At 35.5% G+C, this 20401-nt stretch overlaps 1 protein-coding gene across 1 annotated transcript in view; it reads left to right on the forward strand.

Moving 5' to 3' along the window:
* The window catches only part of SRBD1 (S1 RNA binding domain 1), a 222481-nt gene that overhangs the window by 107426 nt on the left and 94654 nt on the right, over window positions 1-20401 (forward strand). Inside the window, exons 14-15 of the mRNA XM_065891116.1 lie at window positions 6581-6672; window positions 15706-15788. Coding sequence (XP_065747188.1) covers window positions 6581-6672; window positions 15706-15788 — 175 coding nt within the window. The remainder of the gene's footprint in view (window positions 1-6580; window positions 6673-15705; window positions 15789-20401) is intronic.

The following is a 20401-nucleotide window of genomic DNA, read 5'->3' on the forward strand; positions in this document are numbered from 1 at the left end:
GGCAGTAGGGATGGCAGGTAGGTTGACATCATGTTCTTTAAATCAGGACATTTCAAAATGTTGATGAAAGCATAAAAATTAGATCAGTATTTCTTCCTTGCCCTCTTAGTTTTTGGGAACTCGTTAGTAGCGAACGTGGAATGCTTACAGTACTGCTGCAAACAACAGCCTCTTTCACAGTTAGTGTTCCGCTCTTTTTTTTTTTAATTACTTTTTTTGGCTGCGTTGGGTCTTCACCGCTGCACCGTTGCCTCCAGCTGCGGCAAGCAGGGGCCACTCCTACCCGTGGTGTGCACGCCTCACTTTGCGGTGGCCTCTCCCACTGCGAAGCACAGGCTCCAGGTGCACGGGCTTCAGCAGTTGTGGCTCACGGGCTCCAGAGCGCAGACTCAGCAGCCGTGGTACACGTTCTCAGCTGCTCTGGGGAATGTGGGATCCTCCCGGACCAGGGCTCAAACCCGTGTCCTCTGCATTGGCTGGCGGACTCTCAATCACTGCGCCACCAGGGAAGTCCCAGTGTTCTGCTCTTCAAGCCTGCTTTTCGTGTCTTGGTTCAGTGGGGCCCTTCTCCTTGTGCCTAGTCTAACACCACTTAGGCATCAGGCCTTGTGGTTGGTTGCTGCTGTGACTTTTTTCCTTGAGCTCCCTTTAGTGGTATTGTGCAGTACTTGTAACAACTTCATGTTGGACTCAAACATAGATGGGGAAAAAAAAATAAAGGAGGAATTTTTGTTTTTAAAAGGAAAACAGAAGACAGTGAAGGGAAGGGAGAAAGAAAATAAAAGGAATGCTTACCCTGGAGAGTGGTGGAGACCGACAATTTCTGCTGTTCCATTCTTTGTCAGAAACTGCTTCTACCTCAGCAGAGGGACTCAACCTACAAATAGAGAGAAGCTCTCCATCTTTGTCCTTCAGTTTGTTGATTGGCTTTCCCCTTGATGGCATTTGAAGGTACCAGTGATTTTGTCAAATTGAGTGGCCCACTGACAGCAGTAGAAGTGATTTAAGTGTAATATTTTGACACATTGTGGTACATTGTAGCAGCTCAGCATCATTGTGAACATAAACCAGAATCAGATTCTCATGTGGAATGAATACTATTGTTATGTTTATGGCCCAGAAGAGTCGGTAGCTGTTACTTTGAGGAACCCCAAATTCCAAATTACGGTTCTGTTTGGTAGTTGCTAATTTGGGTTTGTCCTTTTTAGGTTTCTTTTGTGGCTAGAAAGTGTTCATCTGATATGCTGTGAGACACTGAAGGAAAAGTAGCCAAGGGAATTCTGTATTGTTGAAATACTGCTCAGTGGATGTGATAAGATGTCCATCCCAGGATATACTCACCCTCTGTTTGGTAGACATTTTAAGTTCTCAACAGGCTTGTTATGGGTCCTCTGTGTAAATAATTACTGTACAATTGCTAGACTCATTCTCTTTGGAAAATGCTCATTCTTTGAAAGATAGCTTAGAATTTTTTTTAAAAAACTGTGATAGTTGGAGAATGGCTTCTAACTGGTCTTCCACCAGATGGTGCTAGTGTTACATACCTACATGTAAATTTGGTGCCATTGAAATCTTGAGGTGGTGTATTTCTGCTCTTTTTCTTTTTCACCATATTTTGCCCTTAGTGTTTTTTTTTCTCACACACACTACTTTCCTGGTATACAACTGTGTCACTTCACACCTTTTCTGTTGTGGGTAGTGAATTGATTGTGCCGTGGTGTTCATGAAGAATAACTTGGGGGTTGGATGCACAGGCCAAGGACTAAGTACAACTTTAAAATGTATATTATATGTACTTTCTTATAAAATTTTTCGTTGTGCATTTGCTTTTTATATGACCTGTATGTACAAATCGAAAATTATTCTTGACCTTTCTTTCATGTTATAAAACAATATCATAAAATATTATTATTTGAGGTTTCCTAGGAGTCATGTTTGGAAGTTATTACTAACAAATGATATATTTACCCACACTTAAGTTCAAAATAACTTTGATAACTTTAAAAGAAAGTTTGATTAAAAAAAAAATGTTGGCTATTATGCAATATTGGATCTCCTAGCCAGGTAAATAATGGTCATTTGAAACTTAAATTTTAAACTTTTTCTTTTTACAAATAAATATTACAGTTATTGCAGAAAAATTTAAAGAAATAAGAATTCTTTTAAAGGAATAACTCATAGTTAAGTACTATTAATATTAACATAAACCTTTTTTTCTTTTGTATATACCTATATTTTAAAAATATCAAAGTTGGTCTCATGTCTTAGTTTTATAACCAGCCTTTCCACTTAATACATTACAACAGTAATTTTTAATGACAGTATAGGTTTTCATTAAAGAACTCTTTAATGATAGGCATTTTGGTTTCAGTTTCTTTTGGTCGGAGGTATGCTGTGATGAATAACGCTGTTTAAGTTTTTGTGTAAATTAAAATTTCCTTCATATAAATTCTTAAAAATATAATAGCCAGTTCAGAAAGAATGCATATTCTTGTGACTTTTGATCTATATTTTCAAATTACCATCCAAAAGAGTTTTACAGTTTAAATATCTTTAATAGTATAGGATTTTATTTGTTCCCCTGCTTCCTTATCATCACCAGATTACCTTAGTTTTTATTTATTTTTAATTAAAAAAATTTTTTTTTTGGCTGTGCACATGGCTTGCGGGATCTTAGTTCCCCAACCAGGGATCAAACTCGTGCCCCCTGCACTGGAAGTGTGGAGTCCTAACCACTGGACTGCCAGGGAATTCCCATGTTAGTTTTTAAAGTGACTAGGTATTGTTCATTTGAGACTCCCTGAAATGAAAATTCATCACTAAATAAAGGAATTTAAAATTGCTTTGATTTTTTTTTTTTAGAAATAAGTATCCTTTAAACATTAAACCCTAGAGCCCCTTTTATTTATGGTGGTTTGGTTTTTGGCCTTGTCTCCTATCCCCAAAATACAAACAGCTATCCTTTCATACTTCAAAACAGGTTCTCATATGCAAAGAAAAAAATTAAGATGTGTGTTGATTAACTTTTTATAGCATTTTCTGTTACTTGTTGAGAAACTTAGGTCATTTACCTACCCTCTCTTCATATGAATGTTTCTCAGCCTGAAAATTTGGAAAAACTTTTTAGATAAATTATTTTTAAAACTTTAGTGAAATGAGCTGTGCATTTAGTATCGGAGCTTTTTAGTACCTATTTTTTTTGGTGGGCAGAAGGAAAAGGAAGCTTCTAGATATTGGTAACATTTAAGTAATTCTAGTATACTTTTATAAAAAATGAGAAATCAGTTTTTATTAGTTTAAGCAAATATATCCTGGCTGATTTTTGATAGCTTACTAAATATTAATTGTGTTTTCATTTAAGTAGGTAAACTTTGAATTGAATTTTCTTGTTAACATAGGAAGCATGCAATTTATTTTAAAATAAGAAAAACAAAAAAGCTATTTTCATATTTGGGAAATAAGAAGAGGGGAGGAGACTCATACAGAGGCTTCAAGCAACCTTGTAAATGAATGTGAAAACTATTAGCCCAATAACTTAAAAAAAACAGCTAGTTTTCCTCTCTCATGAAAAAAATTCTCCCATCTCAATTTGGCAAAAGAAATCGCCATTCTTTTACTGTCAGAATGAATAGGTGCTGTAAGAAAAGTACTTGCAAGCGTGGTTTTAAAAGATTCACCAACATACAGTTTATCTTGGTAGAAGAGACTTATAAACTGTGGAGATATAAATTCTGTGGTTTAAACATATATTTGTTTAAAAAATAAAGTACATTATATTGATAAATGATCAGATTTATGTAACAGCATTGAATTTTACTTGAGATAACAAAAATTGGCATTTTTAACTTGCAGGGTTTTTGTTAAAATTTTTTAAATGAATTTAAAAGTAAATCCATCTATATTGTGGGCATTTCACTTGTTTTTTAGGTTATGAGTGTGTGGTTTGTATGTATATATTTTCAGATTAAAAAGCCTAGAAAGACTCTAGAAAAGTGCTGAATTAGATAAAGTGCTTTAAAAATTATCAATTTAATTCTAAAGAATTAGCACATTAACACATAGCTCTGGTAAAACGTTAAGTCCAGTGGTAGCTTCTGAAGTGTACTTTATATATTTAAAGTTTGATATACCATATGTATCTATTTAGGCATTTGTCTAAACAAACAATTTGAAAGGGCTTCAAGTACTGTAATGATCTCAAAACCTTTGAGTTCAGTTAGAACTGTGTCAGTTAAATTCCCCCAAAGTTATGTTTTACTCAGAGTATTGTCTGATTTATGGCAAAGTAAATAAAATAATCAAATTGCTAAGATTATGAGCCTAATTAGTTTACACCTGAGTGAAATTTGTTTTGTGACATAATACGTATTAAATGTTAGATATCTGTATTTTGTGCAAAGTTTACTTTTGCTTTCCTCAAAATATACTAGAGTTAATTGGAATAACTTTCTAATAGTTTATTGGGAAACTTCCTAATAAACAGAAAGTGCCTTGTACAATCTAGCATACTTTCTACTTAATGTCTATCCCTGAACCCTAAATAGGAAAGAAAAAAAGGAAGGGGGGAAGGTTATAACTTTTGTTCTTAGCAGCTTCTCCTGGAAAAAATCATCACCACTCCCAGCTTGATTTCTTTCACTTAACTCTTGCCACATATACTTCTTAGATCCTTATATGTTTTATATTGAAGTAATCAGTGTTGAGCTTTTTCTCTTCATTTAGATTATTTAAGCATTCTGATCTGCGCGTAGTACTGAACAGTTTATTGGACCCATGCTGTCTAGTAACTAAAGCATATGAAATTTACTGCATTTTGTATTGATTTAATATTAATGTTAATCTAAAATCTTTGGGTGCAGCGTGTCACATCTGTTTTGTATTCCTCTGTTTAAAAGAAGTGGCAATTTGGTATTTGGAGGAATATTTATTATCTGAGTGTTTTTCTTTGCAACAGTTTCCCTCAGTCTTTTGAGAATTATAACTTCCAAGAGACAGTGAATCACCCAGCAAATTCTCAGGTACCCAACTGCTGAAGCCCACAGTTAATGGGAACTTTTATTTACCATTTACGTTCCTTTGCTCAAATAGAGGTAATTTTGGAGGCTTCTGGCAATGCCAGAAAATAAATTTGTGGTAAGATTTTTAAAAATATTCTTTTCTCTGCACTTCACAGATACTCTGGTTTTTTAGAAAAAAATTTGTTAGGCTGAGTGTTCATTTGTGTTTGAAACCAAATTTTCCATGGCTGATGGCTGACTATTCTTATTTATCCTGTTTCATAAGGGGGTTGGCTTTGTGCTTTGTATATAGTATGCACCTCTTATTGTATCATGATGATGCTGTTGATGAGGAACAGGATGAGCAGCCTTGCTTTTCAGTTGCAGAGTGTTCATTTTGCCTATTATGAAATTTGGGTTAGTAGATCTTGGTTGCAAAAGATATAAATCTTCTCGTTGCCCCCAAATAATCTTCTCAAGTCTCTGTGGTTTATAATTGTTGTCAAAGTTCAATCAAGAGTTCTTCAAAGAACTCTTTGGAGTAGCGAACTAACCGTTTCACATTTTACTTATCAGTGTTGAGTTGTTACAGTGGGGCAATATGTTAAAAGTTATCTGCTCAACTTGTCTCACAATTGAAGAAACTACTGAAGAGCAGAGAATGGGAGAGGTTTCTAAGAGTGGATTAAAAATTAAGCACTAACATGTTTCTGCTTTTGAATTGTGACATCTAGATGGTCACATGGTAGAGAACCAAAGGTATTGTAAATACTTAAAGTAGATGATGCTTCTTTACGTATTATGTCATAAAGAAAGCCTCTAACTTTAAAATGTTTGGTAATCTGTACAAATGTCAACCACTATACAACCGTCATCTGTAAGAGAGTGCTGCCATTGTGGATTGTAAAGTATATGGAGCCAAAGAAGAAAGGAACAGGATGATATGTGTGATGCTTCGATTAAAGAAGTGATGAAATGAAGTGGTTTAACACCTGCCTGAAGTGGTATGTTTCAAGTTCACCAAAAGGATGATTTCAGACCCTCTTGAAAAGAAGTGGGATCCTGTCTGATCCCCTTCCTTTTCACATTGTGGTTTTTAATTATAACCAAGTAATAATAATGGCAATGTTTATGGCAATGGTTTTTTGTGTATATCCACATATGCACATATCCACACACATGTCTGGGCTTCCCAAGATGCTTTAGAATGATTCAGATGGGAGTCATAAATGTCAGTCAATAATGGGTTATAAACACAAGAGGAGCTAAGTATTCTGAAAATTTTGATGTTGGCATCATGGAGGAGAATCCACTGTGTTCATTTATAAACTCTCTCTTAAACAGAAAACGACTGAATGAATTCATTATGGATTTAAGCCTGTGTATTTCCTATGTGTAGAAAATAAGCATTGCTTAATCATTTTATGTTAATGTAAAATTAAATAGTATAGGTATCATTGAAATATAAAGAGCGTGCTTTGCCCTGCAGTTTTCTTTTCTTATAATACCTAGTCTCATTCTTTTATTTTCTTGAGGCAAGTAGAAAGTTTGGAAAATGATATTCCCCTTTTCTTTCTTTTCAGTATCGTCAGTGAAGCAGGAGCATCAGTCTACAGTGTCAGCCCTGAAGCTAATAAAGAGATGCCAGGACTGGACCCTAATTTGAGAAGTGCAGGTAAGAAACTGTGGGTCATCACTAAAGCATGCGATTTTGGACTTGTATTTGTAGCAAGCAAAATATTTAAATATCCAAGAAATTTTAGAAGATATATTGCAGTCATGTTAGAAAGAAAGTGTTTGATTGGAATAATACTGGGAATTATGGAAAAGAAGTAGAAGAATACTGCTTTTAAAGAACACTGCATAGTATTCTAGAGTGTGGTGAAAAATTAGCCCAAAACATCGTTAGTAAAATTAAATGCTAGAGAGTTAATAGTAAAAACAATAAAATACTCAGTTCTCTTATTATTATTGCAAAATATTACTTATTACAGCTTTTTGTTGGAGGAAAGTAATATATTAACATAAAATATTTAAAGTGCAAATGTATAAACATGCACAGACTTTCAGGCTATAGCTAAATATTTGTTAAATGACCAGTTTCTCTTGCCTTGCTAGTAGGAATTGTCATTACTATATTGTTTAAATCAGCCTGATTTGATTTTAGTTGTTTAAAATTGCTTTGGTTTCTGTGATGTGGAATAGTTTAAATCTTGTGTGTGAAGAAATTAAAGATATTTTGAGGGTTTCCTGGTGGCACAGTGGTTGAGAATATGCCTACCAATGCAGTGGACACGGCTTCGAGCCCTGGTCCGGGAAGATCCCACATGCTGCGGAGCAGCTAAGCCCATGCACCACAGGTACTGAGCCTGTGCTCTAGAGCCCGGGAGCCACAACTACTGAAGCCTGCATGCCTAGAGCCCGTGCTCCGCAGCAAGAGAAGCCACTGCAATGAGAAGCCTGCAATGAAGAGTAGCCCCCGCTTGCTGCATCTAAAAAGAAAGCCTGCGCACAGCAACAGAGACCCAATGCAACCAAAAATAAATAAATAAATAAATTTATTTTTAAAAAAGATATTTTGGTACATCTAATGACAATAATTGGTATCACAAGCAAAATAGGATCTGGTCAGAGCATTTTCCTGTGTAATAGGTGGATATTTAGACTACTTTGTTAGAAGTGGCTTGTGTATGTGTGTTTACTGATTTATTTATTTTTAATGGATGTATAGTTGATTTACAATATTATATTAGTTTCAGGTGCACAGCATTGTGATCCAGTATTTTTACAGATTATACTTACAAGATAATGGCTATAATTCCCATTGCTATACAATATATCCTTGTTGTTTATCTATTTTATATATAGTAGTTTGTATCTCTTAATCCCCCAATTGGGGGAACTTCCAAATTAGGGGAAATAGACTTTTTATTTAATTTTTTTTCCTTAAATATTCTCATCAAATTTCAGTGACTGTTCTTGAAATCTACACCTGGTGATATGTATTTGAAAATTTTTGCGTTAAAAATATTTATTTATTTTATTTATTTATTTTCTTTTAATTTCTTTGGCTGCTTCGGGTCTTCGTTGTGGCACGCAGCCTTCTCTCTAGTTATGGCGTGTGGGTTTTCTCTCTCTAGTTGTGGCACTTGGGCTCCAGAGTGCTTGGGCTCCAGAGCGCTTGGGCTCTGTAGTTTGTGGCACGCGGGCTCTCTAGTTGAGGTGCGAGAGCTTAGTTGCCCCAAGGCATGTGGGATCTTAGTTCCTCGACCAGGGATCAAACCCACGTCCCCTGCATTGGAAGGCAGATTCTTTCCCACTGGACTACCAGGGAAGTCCCCTAAAATGGTCATCTTTTCAAACTCATATCCCAGCTCAAAGTCTTGCTTCTTCAGTGAAGCTTTTCTCTATGTCACATCAACTCAGTGTGGTCTCTGCCTCCTTGCCATGTTCTCTTTTGGTACTTGCCTTGTAATAACAATAGTAATAATAATAATAGGAGGAGGAGGAGGGAGCTGCTAATACTAATCTTTTTTAAGCACTTAATATATATGAAACATTGTGATAAATACATTACCAGGATTATTTTATTTAATCCTCACAATTGCCCTATGAGTCATTTATTATTCCCACTTTACAGATGAGGAAACCAAGGCTTAATGAGGCCGCATAGCCAAGTGTGTACATAATATTTATGTATGTAACTTCTGTAATAAAAGGATACTTTTCTTTATAGAAGATAAAATTCAGCCTCCCAAGTGGGCACTGAAAGGTAATCATCCAACAGGGCATTAGAAAAATATTATATAGGAGGTGGCAGTTCCTCAGACTTCCCTTTGCTAAGGGGGCTGCTATTTCCTCTTCACCACTGGCCCATGTGGGTGCATAACTGCCACAGTATTGTAAGGGAACAAGATCACAACATTCTAACAAGACTATGAAAATAGGAAATAATAAAAAGGGGAATTGGTATATAGTCCTGGTTACTCTGATTTCAAAACCTAGTTGTGTCTTCAGTTTGTGATTCACTGCAGGTGTGCCATTTTTCTTTGTCTTAGCTTGTTTCCACATTGGCAGTGACTATGTTTGATCCATATCAACTCAAAACACCTACCTAGACATTCTGAGTCTTCAAAGTCTGGTCCTGGAAGCAAATATTGAAATGAACTGAGAGTCTCCACTCTTCGCTTTCTAGGCCCCACTTCCACTTCAGTTCCTTTTTTCTCACTAGGCATCTTTCTCTTTCCTAGTGATTGATGCCTGGGATGACTTCGTACTTCATCTGAGACCTGACCTATATATGGATATGGGTTTTACCTTTCAACCCTCCATAAGTTTACCATATCAAATATAACAGAACCTCAACGTTCATACAAGTGTTAAACATATGTAAGAAAATGACCTTTATCTTACTACATCTTCTTGACCAGTTTATCAGCTTATTGAAAACAGAAGTTATCCTTATATATGCTTACATTCCCCTCATAATAAATTCATTGTATGAGACAGTTTAAATTGGATGGATAGAATAGTAGATAGTTGGTATTAAAAAGTTTATTATGGATTTCTGATTTAAAATGAAGATTAAATATACCTGTTACTCCTTCAGTCTCTTCTGAAATCTCATTAAAATGACAGTAACTTGATAGAATGAAGGCATAAACTTACTAGGACAAGGAGAATGGGAGAGGAGATAACAGCAACAATAGTTTTGAAGCTGGAAACCGGATGAGATCTAGCCAACTTGAGAAAGCGGAATACTGAGACAGCATTGTAGAAAACAGAGCTAACCTGAAATAGATCGTAGAAACCCTAAAGACTCAGGAAATGCACTAAGCACCTTTAGAAGTGTCTTGGGAGGGCTGAGAATGGGTCTAAAATAAGAGGATTGATTGAAAGTCTGTTTAAAAAGCAGTGAGATCAAGTTAAACATAGAATATCATATAACCCAGCAATCCCACTCCTTGGTATATACTCAAAAGAATTGAAAACAGGTACTCAGCAAATACTTGTACGCAGATGCTCATAGCAGCACTATTCACAATAGCCCAAAACTGGAAACAACCCAAATGTCCATCAGCAGGTGAATAGATAAACAAAATGTGGTCTATCCATACGATGGAAGGGTATTTTCAGCCATAAGAAAGAATGAAGTAATGATACATGCTACAACATGGATGAACCTTGAAAACATGCTAAGTGAAAGAAGCTAAACACAAAAGGTCACATATTGTATGATTGCATATATGTGAAATGTCCAAAATAGGCAAATCTGCAGACACAGAGAGCTGATTGGTGGTTGCCAGGGGCTCGGGAGAGGGGACAATGAAGAGGGACTGTTTAATGTGTACAGGGTTTCCTTTGGGGGTGATGAAAATGTTTTGGAACTTGATAGAGGTGGTGGTTTGCACAATGTTGTAAGTATACTAAATACCACTGAATGGTACACCTTAAAATGGTTAAGTTTATGTTGTGTGAATTTCACATCAGTAAAAAAAAGAAGAAATGAATTAGACCTCCCATTCCACACAGTTGAGTAACTGTCCTTCTTCCACTTTGCAGAAGACTGGAGAATTGTTCTCTAGAGAGGGTTAAACCGAAGGTTTCTACACTGGAGGACATGGGTTGTAGGTGAGAGTGGGAATACCTACTAAAAAAAAGAGAGATTAAATAATTATTGACATGCTGTTGTAGATACCTTATGTGGGAGACTAGGGGATTCTGACTAACACAAGAGAAAACACCTAAAGAAACTGAGATCAGAGATTTCACAAAGAAATGGCCAAATCACCCTATAGTGAAGCCCACAGTTGACAAACCTCACCTTTGAGCAAAGCACTTACAGTCAGCTTTTTAGTACCCTACCCCTGATGGAAAGTCTGGGGTCACTTAACATGTAAGGAAAACTTATGCTATTAAAGACAGATGCCAAAATATGGGGTGGGAGGTGGGGTACACTACATGGAAGAAATAGAGACTATACAGAAAGAAGAAAAATAAAGAAAAAGTTTGATATCCTTAGAGAAAAGATATTTCTTTCAAATTTAAGGGTATATTTGCATAAAGTAAAATTCACCCTTTTTAGGTACACCATCTATGAATTTTGAAAAGCTTGTACTAGTCAGGTAGCCACAACCACTGCAACCAAGATATATTTATATTAGGTCAACAGATTTGTCAGCTCCTTATTGAAAAATGTAATTACTAATTAGAGGATCAAGATTATAATAAATTTGCATTAAGAGCATTAAAACTACATTTTAATAAGCTTTTTAGTGAAAAAAATTCTAATTTGAAGTTGTTGAATGAAATAAGACAGCATGGGGATTCCTCTGTTGCTGTCTGATGGCAAGAGGAAGTGTAAAAAAGAAGTGAGTATTGGACTTTAAAAGTAAAGATTTCCACTTCGATATTCTCAGATAACAGAGTAAGGCAAATTTTAAAGAGAACACAGTTTAGTACAGTCTTTTAAGCAATACATTTATTTGCTCTAGAAGCTTTAAGCTTCTATGTATTTCATGGAACTGAAGACCAAAATCAATAGAACCCCTTTTGCCCTTTGGATATAAGATACCTTATGAATGAGGGGGAAATGTTGTTTTCATTGCTACTGCATATGGCTCTCTGGTTGCTTACCTTTTAGGATGATAATCTTCACTCGGTCGAAGCTCCTTTTCCCTGCTTTTTACTGTCTTCCTTTACACAATATGTTTCATTACCGTTTAACAAATTACCATTTATTAAAAACGAAATTCCTATATGTACTTTTTTCCTTTTTTCCTTGGTCTGTGTAGTCTGCTACAATGCAAGACTCAATTACTGTGGCTTATAATATGACTTGCCTTAATGTTTTTTTAATTGCACTTGTCCTATGCATTTCTTTCTTTCTATGTAAACTTTAGAGCCATTTAACTAATATTTTTCAAACTCTGTAGAAATACAGTGAAATTTCATTAAATTTATACCTTCGTCCAGGTTATGCACATTTTATTTTTCTTACTCACCTGCAGTGTACACACACACACACACACACACACACACACACACACACACACACACACACACACACACACCACAGACAGTGAATGGATTCTCCTTCATGATATTTTCTTATTGGTTGTTGATGGCATATGGTGGAGCCTCAGTTTTTGTCTGGGTGTCTTGACACCAGCCAACTGATTGAAATCTTATTAGTTCTGATATTTTTTCAGTTGACTTGCTTGGGTTTTCTAAGTAGACAGTCATCATCTGCAAGTAATAATAATCTAGTTTCTGTCTTTTGAGTAATTATACCTTCTTTCTTTTCTCTTCCAATTGCGTTAACTAGAACTTCCTAAACAGTGGTAAATAGTCGCAGTGATACAGAGAAATGTTGACGTTACATGTGGGCAAAATAGTCAATATTTGCCATACATTTGGACAAACTGCATTTTAAAAATACATAACAACTTCATTGAGATATAGTTTACATAGCATACAGTTTACCCTTTTAAAGTATATGTCATCATTTTTTAGTATAGTCAGAGTTGTGTAACTATTGCCACTATCCAATTTTAGAATATTTTCATCTCCCCTAGAAACCCTATACCCATTAGCAATCGGTCCCCCTTCCCCTCTTCTTCCCAATCCCTGGAAAACACTAATCTATCTTCTGTCTCTATGGATTTACCTGTTCTGGATATTTCATATAAGTGGAATCATTACAATATGAGGTCTTTTGTGATTGGCTGGCTTCTTTCACTTAGCATAGTGTTTTCAAAGTTCACTCATGCTGTAGCATATATCAGTACTCCATTCCTTTGTATTGCCAAATAATTTACCATTATACAGGTATACCACATTGTATTCATCCATTTATCAGTTTTTGGATATTTGGGTTGTTTTCACCTTTTTGGCTATTATGAATAATGCTGCAATCTAGATTACTTATAATACCTAATACAATGCAAACATCCATGTACAAGATTTTATGTAGACCGATGTTTTCATTTCTTTTGAGTATGTACCTAGGAGTGAAAACTTGGGGACATAGGGACATAGGGTAACATGTTACATAAGTAACATGTTCCAGAAGTCTTTTTGACTTTTTCTGCTATACTTTCCTCACCATTCCTTCTCTGCCTCTTTCACCATTTCCTCCTTCTCTTTTCTGTCTCAAAATATGAATGTGCCCCAAGTTTTCGGGCCATGATTCTTACTCCCTCTTCTTTTTTTTTTTTATCAGCAATCTAATAAGTCCTTTTGCCTGAACTACTTATCTGTCTCTTACTTTCAGAAATCTGTTGTCAGCCTGATCATTATTACTGTTTATTGCATAACCCTTCTCTTGATTATCCTGCCAGCAGGAAAACACCACCATCTTTTCTCCAAAGCCTGAGCGTACTACTTTTCAAATTCTACTTTAAACAATGTTCATCTCTCTCCCTCCTCCTGCCTCCCATCTCTTCCATGCTTGGGTTTCTATGCTACACAGAATGAACAGCATCTGAAAGTGAAATGCCAATTCTAGAAATATTAGATCTATGTTGGGGGTTGTTTACTGGGTACAGTGTAACTCCAGAAGCCATTGGGACTTATTGTAGAATTAATATGCCATCTAGAAGCCATCATTTTAAATCCATTGTTGCTAATATTTAGCAATATTAGGATGAACAAAGGATACACTGGCAGTGAACTGTTAGGAGGGAATCCAGTAGAAAATAGTTTAAATGCCTTTTGTGTATTTTAGAAATGTTAAAATATGGGATCTACTCACACAATTTCTAAGTTTAGGTTTTCATAATGTGGGTTTTCCTGAAGGTGTAGATTTGAGAGATTTACCTATTGTTGATATACTTTTATTGAATTTCTAATATTGCCTTCCTACACAGCAAACGTTCTGATGCCTGTTACCTTACCTTGGTCTACTGTTGTGGGTTGTTTTTTTAATCCGAAAGTATTTTGGCAATGTATGTACGTGTTTGAAAATCACTCTTATTGTATAATATATGTAAAGGCTAGAATAAAGAAATAATACAGTTGAGTTGTCCCTTGGTATCCACAGGAGATTGGTTTCAGGACCCGTCTCAGATACCAAAATCCAAGGATGCTCAAGTCCCTTATATAAAATAGCATAGTATTTGCATATAACCTATGCACATCCTCCAATATACTTTGAATCATCTCTAGATTACTTATAATACCTAATACAATGTAAATGTTACGTAAATAGTTGTAAGTGCAATATAAATAGTTGCTGAGACCCTCAAATTCAAGTTTTCCTTTTTGGAACTTTATGGAACTTATTTTTCGAATATTTTTGATCCATAGTTGGTTGAATCTGTGGATGTGAAACCCACAGATATGGAGGCCTGACTATTCGGTTTTAGAGGATGTCAGGTATTTCTCTGGTGGCATATGTTTTCATATGACTATAAATGTGGTTATTAAAGGAAACCATTTCTCCTATAACCTGGCATGCTTGCACTAATTAACTTTTTATGAGATTTGATGAGAAAGGTGTATGTGAAGGCCTTGGAATCCCATCTCTTCTGTGGGAGAAATAGGCAGATTGTAAAACATCAGCTTATTGCTCTCTAAGCTTGCTTTGCAAGCTGCCATTGTCACTGTCAGCAGTAATCATAAAAGATATGAAAAAGACTTGAATGTGCAGTGAACTTTACGTTCACAGTAGATCCTCTCTCTGATGAGAGGTGGCACAAATCACTGACTGGAGAATCTGATAGTTACGTCTAAGAAGTTGGCTTCTTTTACCAGACCTTGAACAGTTTAACATGAAACAGGCATGGGGTTTCCTTTAATGACCTTAGTGTTTTTACTTAATGAATTTATATTTCATCCAACCTTCTGTATGAGTAGGTGACACTGACTAGCTTTCATGTGTTTAGAAAATAAAAGCTGTCCATTTGTAAACACTCAATGCAACTAAATTTCTTTTCTCTAACTAAATCTATCTTATAAGCTAAATTCGTTATGAGATTTTGTTAATAACATGGCTTTTAAAAAGATGACAATAAATGATGACTAAATAAAAATCATGACACGAAGGATGTTTAAAGTTAACTCTCAAGTCTCTTAAAAATGGAAAGTAATGGTCAAGAAAGGGATTTAATTAGGACTGTGCATGTGTTAAGAACAAGCAGTTGGGACGCAGATCACTTCTCAGACTAATCTTGCAATCATATTCAAGGTGATTCAAGAGTATTCACTAATCAACTGACGATCTCTGATTGCAGTAAGATATGATTCTATCATTTACTCATCTTTATCAGGATCTAGTCCTAATAAGCATATTTAATGTACAAATGTTATCATGTTTATAGCAATGCAGGATTATTTAAAAGTAAAACAAATATCTACTTGTTCTTTAAAGTGTGAGGTGCCCTACTATACTATATTTAAAGAACGAACAGGTAATTGTATAAATATAGCAACTAAGTGTTTTATTTATTTTTCCAAATGTATAACCTTTTCAGTGTGTTCGTGCACAGGAATACCTAGGAGTTCTGGTGACATAATTAATCCTGAAATTTTGCCTTCACTTTTTGTGTGGGAAAAAAAAAGGAACTCAAACTTGGTTAAATTGTGGGCCTCCTTTGGGGGGAGGAATAAAGAGGGATAACTATGCATTATGAGGAACTAAAATAGTAATTATCTGGATACTGCTTTTACATTAAGCCATACTTGTTTTCTGATTCTGTTTTTTCAGTTTCCATAGCAAGGCGTGTACAAGATCCATTAGCTGAGCTAGTGAAAATTGAGCCGAAGCACATTGGAGTTGGAATGTATCAGGTAAAGCAGTGTGGATCATTTAATTTGTGAAATCCATCAGTACAGAGACAGTACTCAAACTTGGCATAGTAATTGTCAGTGGGAATAAGTTCCCATTTTCAAAGGTTATACAGTTTGTGGAAAGGTAGTTAGGTGTTATAAATTATTCAGGAAGGAGGGAGGTTTTTTTTCTTGGTCTTTATGATTTTGATTAAGGCTAATAATGGACTATAATCAGTTTAAAGACTATTAAAACTCTAGATACGACTAGTAACTTAATCTGAAGAGCCTCTCCTTTTAATGTCGCTGTAAAAATGGAAGGGGTGTGGAGAAAGGGGGGTATGTTGCCTCTTTTTCTAAACCAGTATGAGCTATTGATCTTTATTGATCTTTCAGGAAGAAGCCTTTGGTACCTACTGTGATTTTTTTTTTTTCCTGTTTTCATTCCTATTTGAGTATTATAGTTAGTTTTTGGTCATTGCCCAATATGAGCTAAAGCCTTTCATTTTTGTTACTGTGTAGTAGTAATAGTGCTTCTTGGTGTTGCTGCTGTATTTTCAGTTCTTGAGATTGTGTTCCTTAGGCAATTGAGGGCAGCACTAAATCTTGGCAAAATGAATCCATGTTGGCTTAAGTGGTCTCCAGAAACCTCAAGTTGAATTATTTTCTCTTTGATCAAAGTTCTTCTTAAGCCTGAAATAGAATATTACTCTCTATATAATTTTCATGAGATTTGAGTGATAGGTACTATACTTTCTCTAAGGAAATATTATATGAAGTCATGGAATCTGTGGCCACTAGAAATGGAAGAGACCTTTGAGATCATACAACCCTACCCTCCTCATCTGACAGGAAAAGAAGCTGTGTCCTAGAGTAGTTAGGATTTTTACCCAGGCTCACACTGTCAAAGCCTGGACTAACCAGCAATATATTGGGACTTAACTGGAGTTTTCCCATTGTACAGCAAGTTAGACCAAGAGGCATCCAAACCTTTAACTGGACTTGTTCACTGGCGGGGATGCTTCCTAAAGGGACTGATCTAGCTACAGATAGATAAAATGCCTAGTAACTAAAGAGTATACCTCTTATAGCAGTTTTATGATATAGGCATCATAGTTAAGAGAAATTATAGTTATATTAATTTAAGGTGAAGTTATGGAAGTTATGGAATACCTTGGTTCCTTAGTGAAACAAAGGAAAGAGAGAGTCAAACTTAGAGAGCCCAGGAGGCTAATAACCTATTGGCATCAAAGTGGTCTTTAAGTAAATAGCAGGGACCTAGTCTCCAGATTTGGATTCAGAGATAGCATTTAACGTGAAAACAGTTTGGAATTCATTCCAACAGTAATGAGAAGTAAAGGAAGAGTTTTAAGCAGAGGAATGCCGTGATCCGATTTGTATTTTTAAATGTTGACTCTGACTACTCCAAGTGAAAGATAATGGTGGCTTGGACAAAGTTAATGGCAGTAGAAATGGAAAGAAGTTAAATCTATTTTTAGGGACTACTTGGTAATAGTGAGGGAAAAGGAGTTGTAAAGAATTTACTCCAAAGGTCCTGAGGATGCCTGAGTGGAGCAGATTTGGTGAGGATAAGGTTAGTAATTCAGTTTCGAACATGTTAAATTTGAGGTGCCTGTAAGAAATATAGGAAACTAGGAGTTGGATATACAAGTCTGAGATGAAGAGATATGGCCATATTAACATTGGAGTACAGACTATTTAGCAAATAATGACACTAAGAAAATGATCAAAATGGTGGGCAGAGCTCATGATATTCTAACTACATTACCACCACCACTGGCATATGCACAACTCCAAATTCCGTAAGATGACAGAAAGGTTGTACATATATATCTGTACCTATGTAAACACTCACTTACATGAATCAATTGATAACAGTCCGGGAAAAATAAGAAAGGGTCCCATCAGTGGGTAGAAATTTGAGGAACTCTTGAAAGATATTAAGCCTGAAGAATCACATCCACAGAAAAATGAAACATGGTGGAGCCACACCCGAAAATATATAGATCAGCAGGGTTCTCAAAGCAGAATCATATTCAAGTAGTGGGGAGGGGACCTGCAGGATTAGATAAGCAGGTGTGTATAGAGTGGCTAGGCCTGTGGAGACCCCCCTCCCACAATATTCTGTGAGTCCCAGCTAAAGCACTGAGTATAACACAGAGGCCAGAGAGGCTGGGTGATCCCTCAGGTAACTTTTGATTGTCAGGAAGCCCAAGGAGTCTCTTCCTGGCAGGACAAGCTCCTGACATGTACATGACACCTGGCATCATATCCCACATTATCACTCGAGGCACGTGGTGCTTAACAGAAACAGCATACACAGACAAAGAGGGACTCTGAAACGATCTTGATGCCAAGAATCACTAAATGTTTGAGGAAAACCTATGATAGAAAAGTGAGGCATCAAACTTAAAAAAATAACACCCAAAGAAACAATGAACAGGCAACAGACTCTGAAATAAGTTAAATTAACATTCACAGAGAGATAAGTGGTTATTGCATTTCTAAAACAAATACGGGATAGAATGAAATTAAACCAATGTAAGAATTTTAAAATATGATTGTTAAGATTATAAAAAACCCCACATAAACAGGTGAAATAGAGTGGACACAGCTAAAAGCAAATTAATGAATTGGCAGATTGAGCTAAGAGATTCCTTAGAGTGCGGTCTTAAACTGAAAAAGGTGGGAAGCATGAACAAAAAGTCATATGATGTAGAGCTCCTTCTAAAGCTTCAACGTTCATCTAACAGAAGGTTCAAATAAACAATGAGTGAAGGGGAGTTGTAATCACAGAAATAATAGAATGAAATTTCTCCAGTTGACAGACAAGTCTTTTGAAAAGGCCTAATGAATACTGCATAAGAGTAACAAAAGACCTAGACTCAGATGCCTTCCTGTGAAATTTCAGAATGCTAGTAATAAGGAGGAACTAACTAAAAGCTTCCAGAGAGCAAACAGTTTATCTACAAAGGAAAGAATCAAGTTGACATCAGTCCTATTATTGGTAAAAAACAAGTAATAGAAGATAGAAATGCAGTAGTTTTGAAGTTGTGAGAAAAATTTTATTTTGAACCTATAATTCTATATTTAGGCAAACCAGCAATTCAGTGTGAGAGGAAAATAAAAGCATTTTTGGATCTGTAATGATTCACCTTCTCTGGTTGTTACAGACCTTCTTTGAAAGAATTATTTATGGGATTACTCCTGCCTAAAGTGTCGGAGGGAGGGTCGGGGGGGATGGGGCGGGGAGGGGGAATGGAGGTCCGAAGAAGGGAAAGGCATGTTGTGAGGAAACAGGATCAAGGTAAGGAAATAGTGGAGAGCTTTACAATACATACATATCCAGTAAAGTGTATCTGTATTGTTGAGTCTCACAGTTTTTTAACTATAATGTTCATCTTTAAATATATTAGTCTGGATCAGATCAACTCAACATGAGAGGGTATAAGAAAAAGAAGTGATGAAGTATTAGGATTCTTTTTCAGGAAAAAGATTCAGATATAGATTAACTCTACAATTTTTTAGAACAACATAATCTGAAATATATGAATAATAACCACAAATAGGACATTTAATATAAATCATGAGAGTAAAAAATAAAGTTTATCATTCCAACCAAAGGCAGAGAAAAGAAAATAAGAAAGTATAGTAAATAAAAGTATATGAGAGGAATAAGTATAGTAATAGGTAAAGGTGAAAGTATAGTAGTAGGTAAATTCCCCTATGAATAGAATCTCAGACTTTTAAAAATAAAATATAGCACTAAGATGTATATGTGCAAGAGGTACTTCTAAAGAAAAAAGCAACCTTGAAATTTGGAGAAAAATATTACACACGAATGAAAAAATCAGCAGTGTTAACATGAGATGAAATAGAATTTAAGGCAAAATGCATTAAACAGGTCAAAGAGGGACATTTCATATTAATTACATATAGAGTATCCTAAGAAGGTATAATTGCCCTAAGCATTATAGAATGCTAACAACATAGCTTCAAAAAATATGCAGTATTAAACACTTGTAAAAATTAGAGTAAGAGACAAGTCCACTTTTTTGGTAGGAGCTTTATAGACCACAACATAGCAACACATACATTTAAAAACAGCTTTATTGAGATATAATCACAAATCATACATACATACATACTTGAATAAATTCACCCACTTAAAGTGTACAAGTCAAAGATTTTTAGTATATTCATATGGTTGTGAAACTGTTACCCTTAATTTTTGAACATTTTCATCACCCCAAAAGGAAACCATTAGCAGTCACTCTCCAGCGCTCCCTTCTTCCCCAGCCCTAGGGCAACTACTGATTTATTTTCTGTATCTATTGATTTATCTATTCTGGATCTGTCATATAAATGAAATTATACAATATGTGGCCTTTTGTGACTGGCTTCTTTCCTTTAGCATAATGTTTTCAAGGTTCATCCGTAGCGTAGCATGTATCAGAACTTCATTCCTTTTTATGGGTGATAGTATCTCATTGGATATATATACCACATTTTGTTTATCCATTTATCAGTTCATGGAAGTTTGGGTTATTTCCATTTTGGGGCCATTATGAATAATGCTACTATGAACATTTGTGTACAAGTTTTTATTTTAT

Source organism: Phocoena phocoena, chromosome 14 (assembly GCF_963924675.1).
Source record: "Phocoena phocoena chromosome 14, mPhoPho1.1, whole genome shotgun sequence".
Taxonomy (NCBI): Eukaryota; Metazoa; Chordata; class Mammalia; order Artiodactyla; family Phocoenidae; genus Phocoena; species Phocoena phocoena.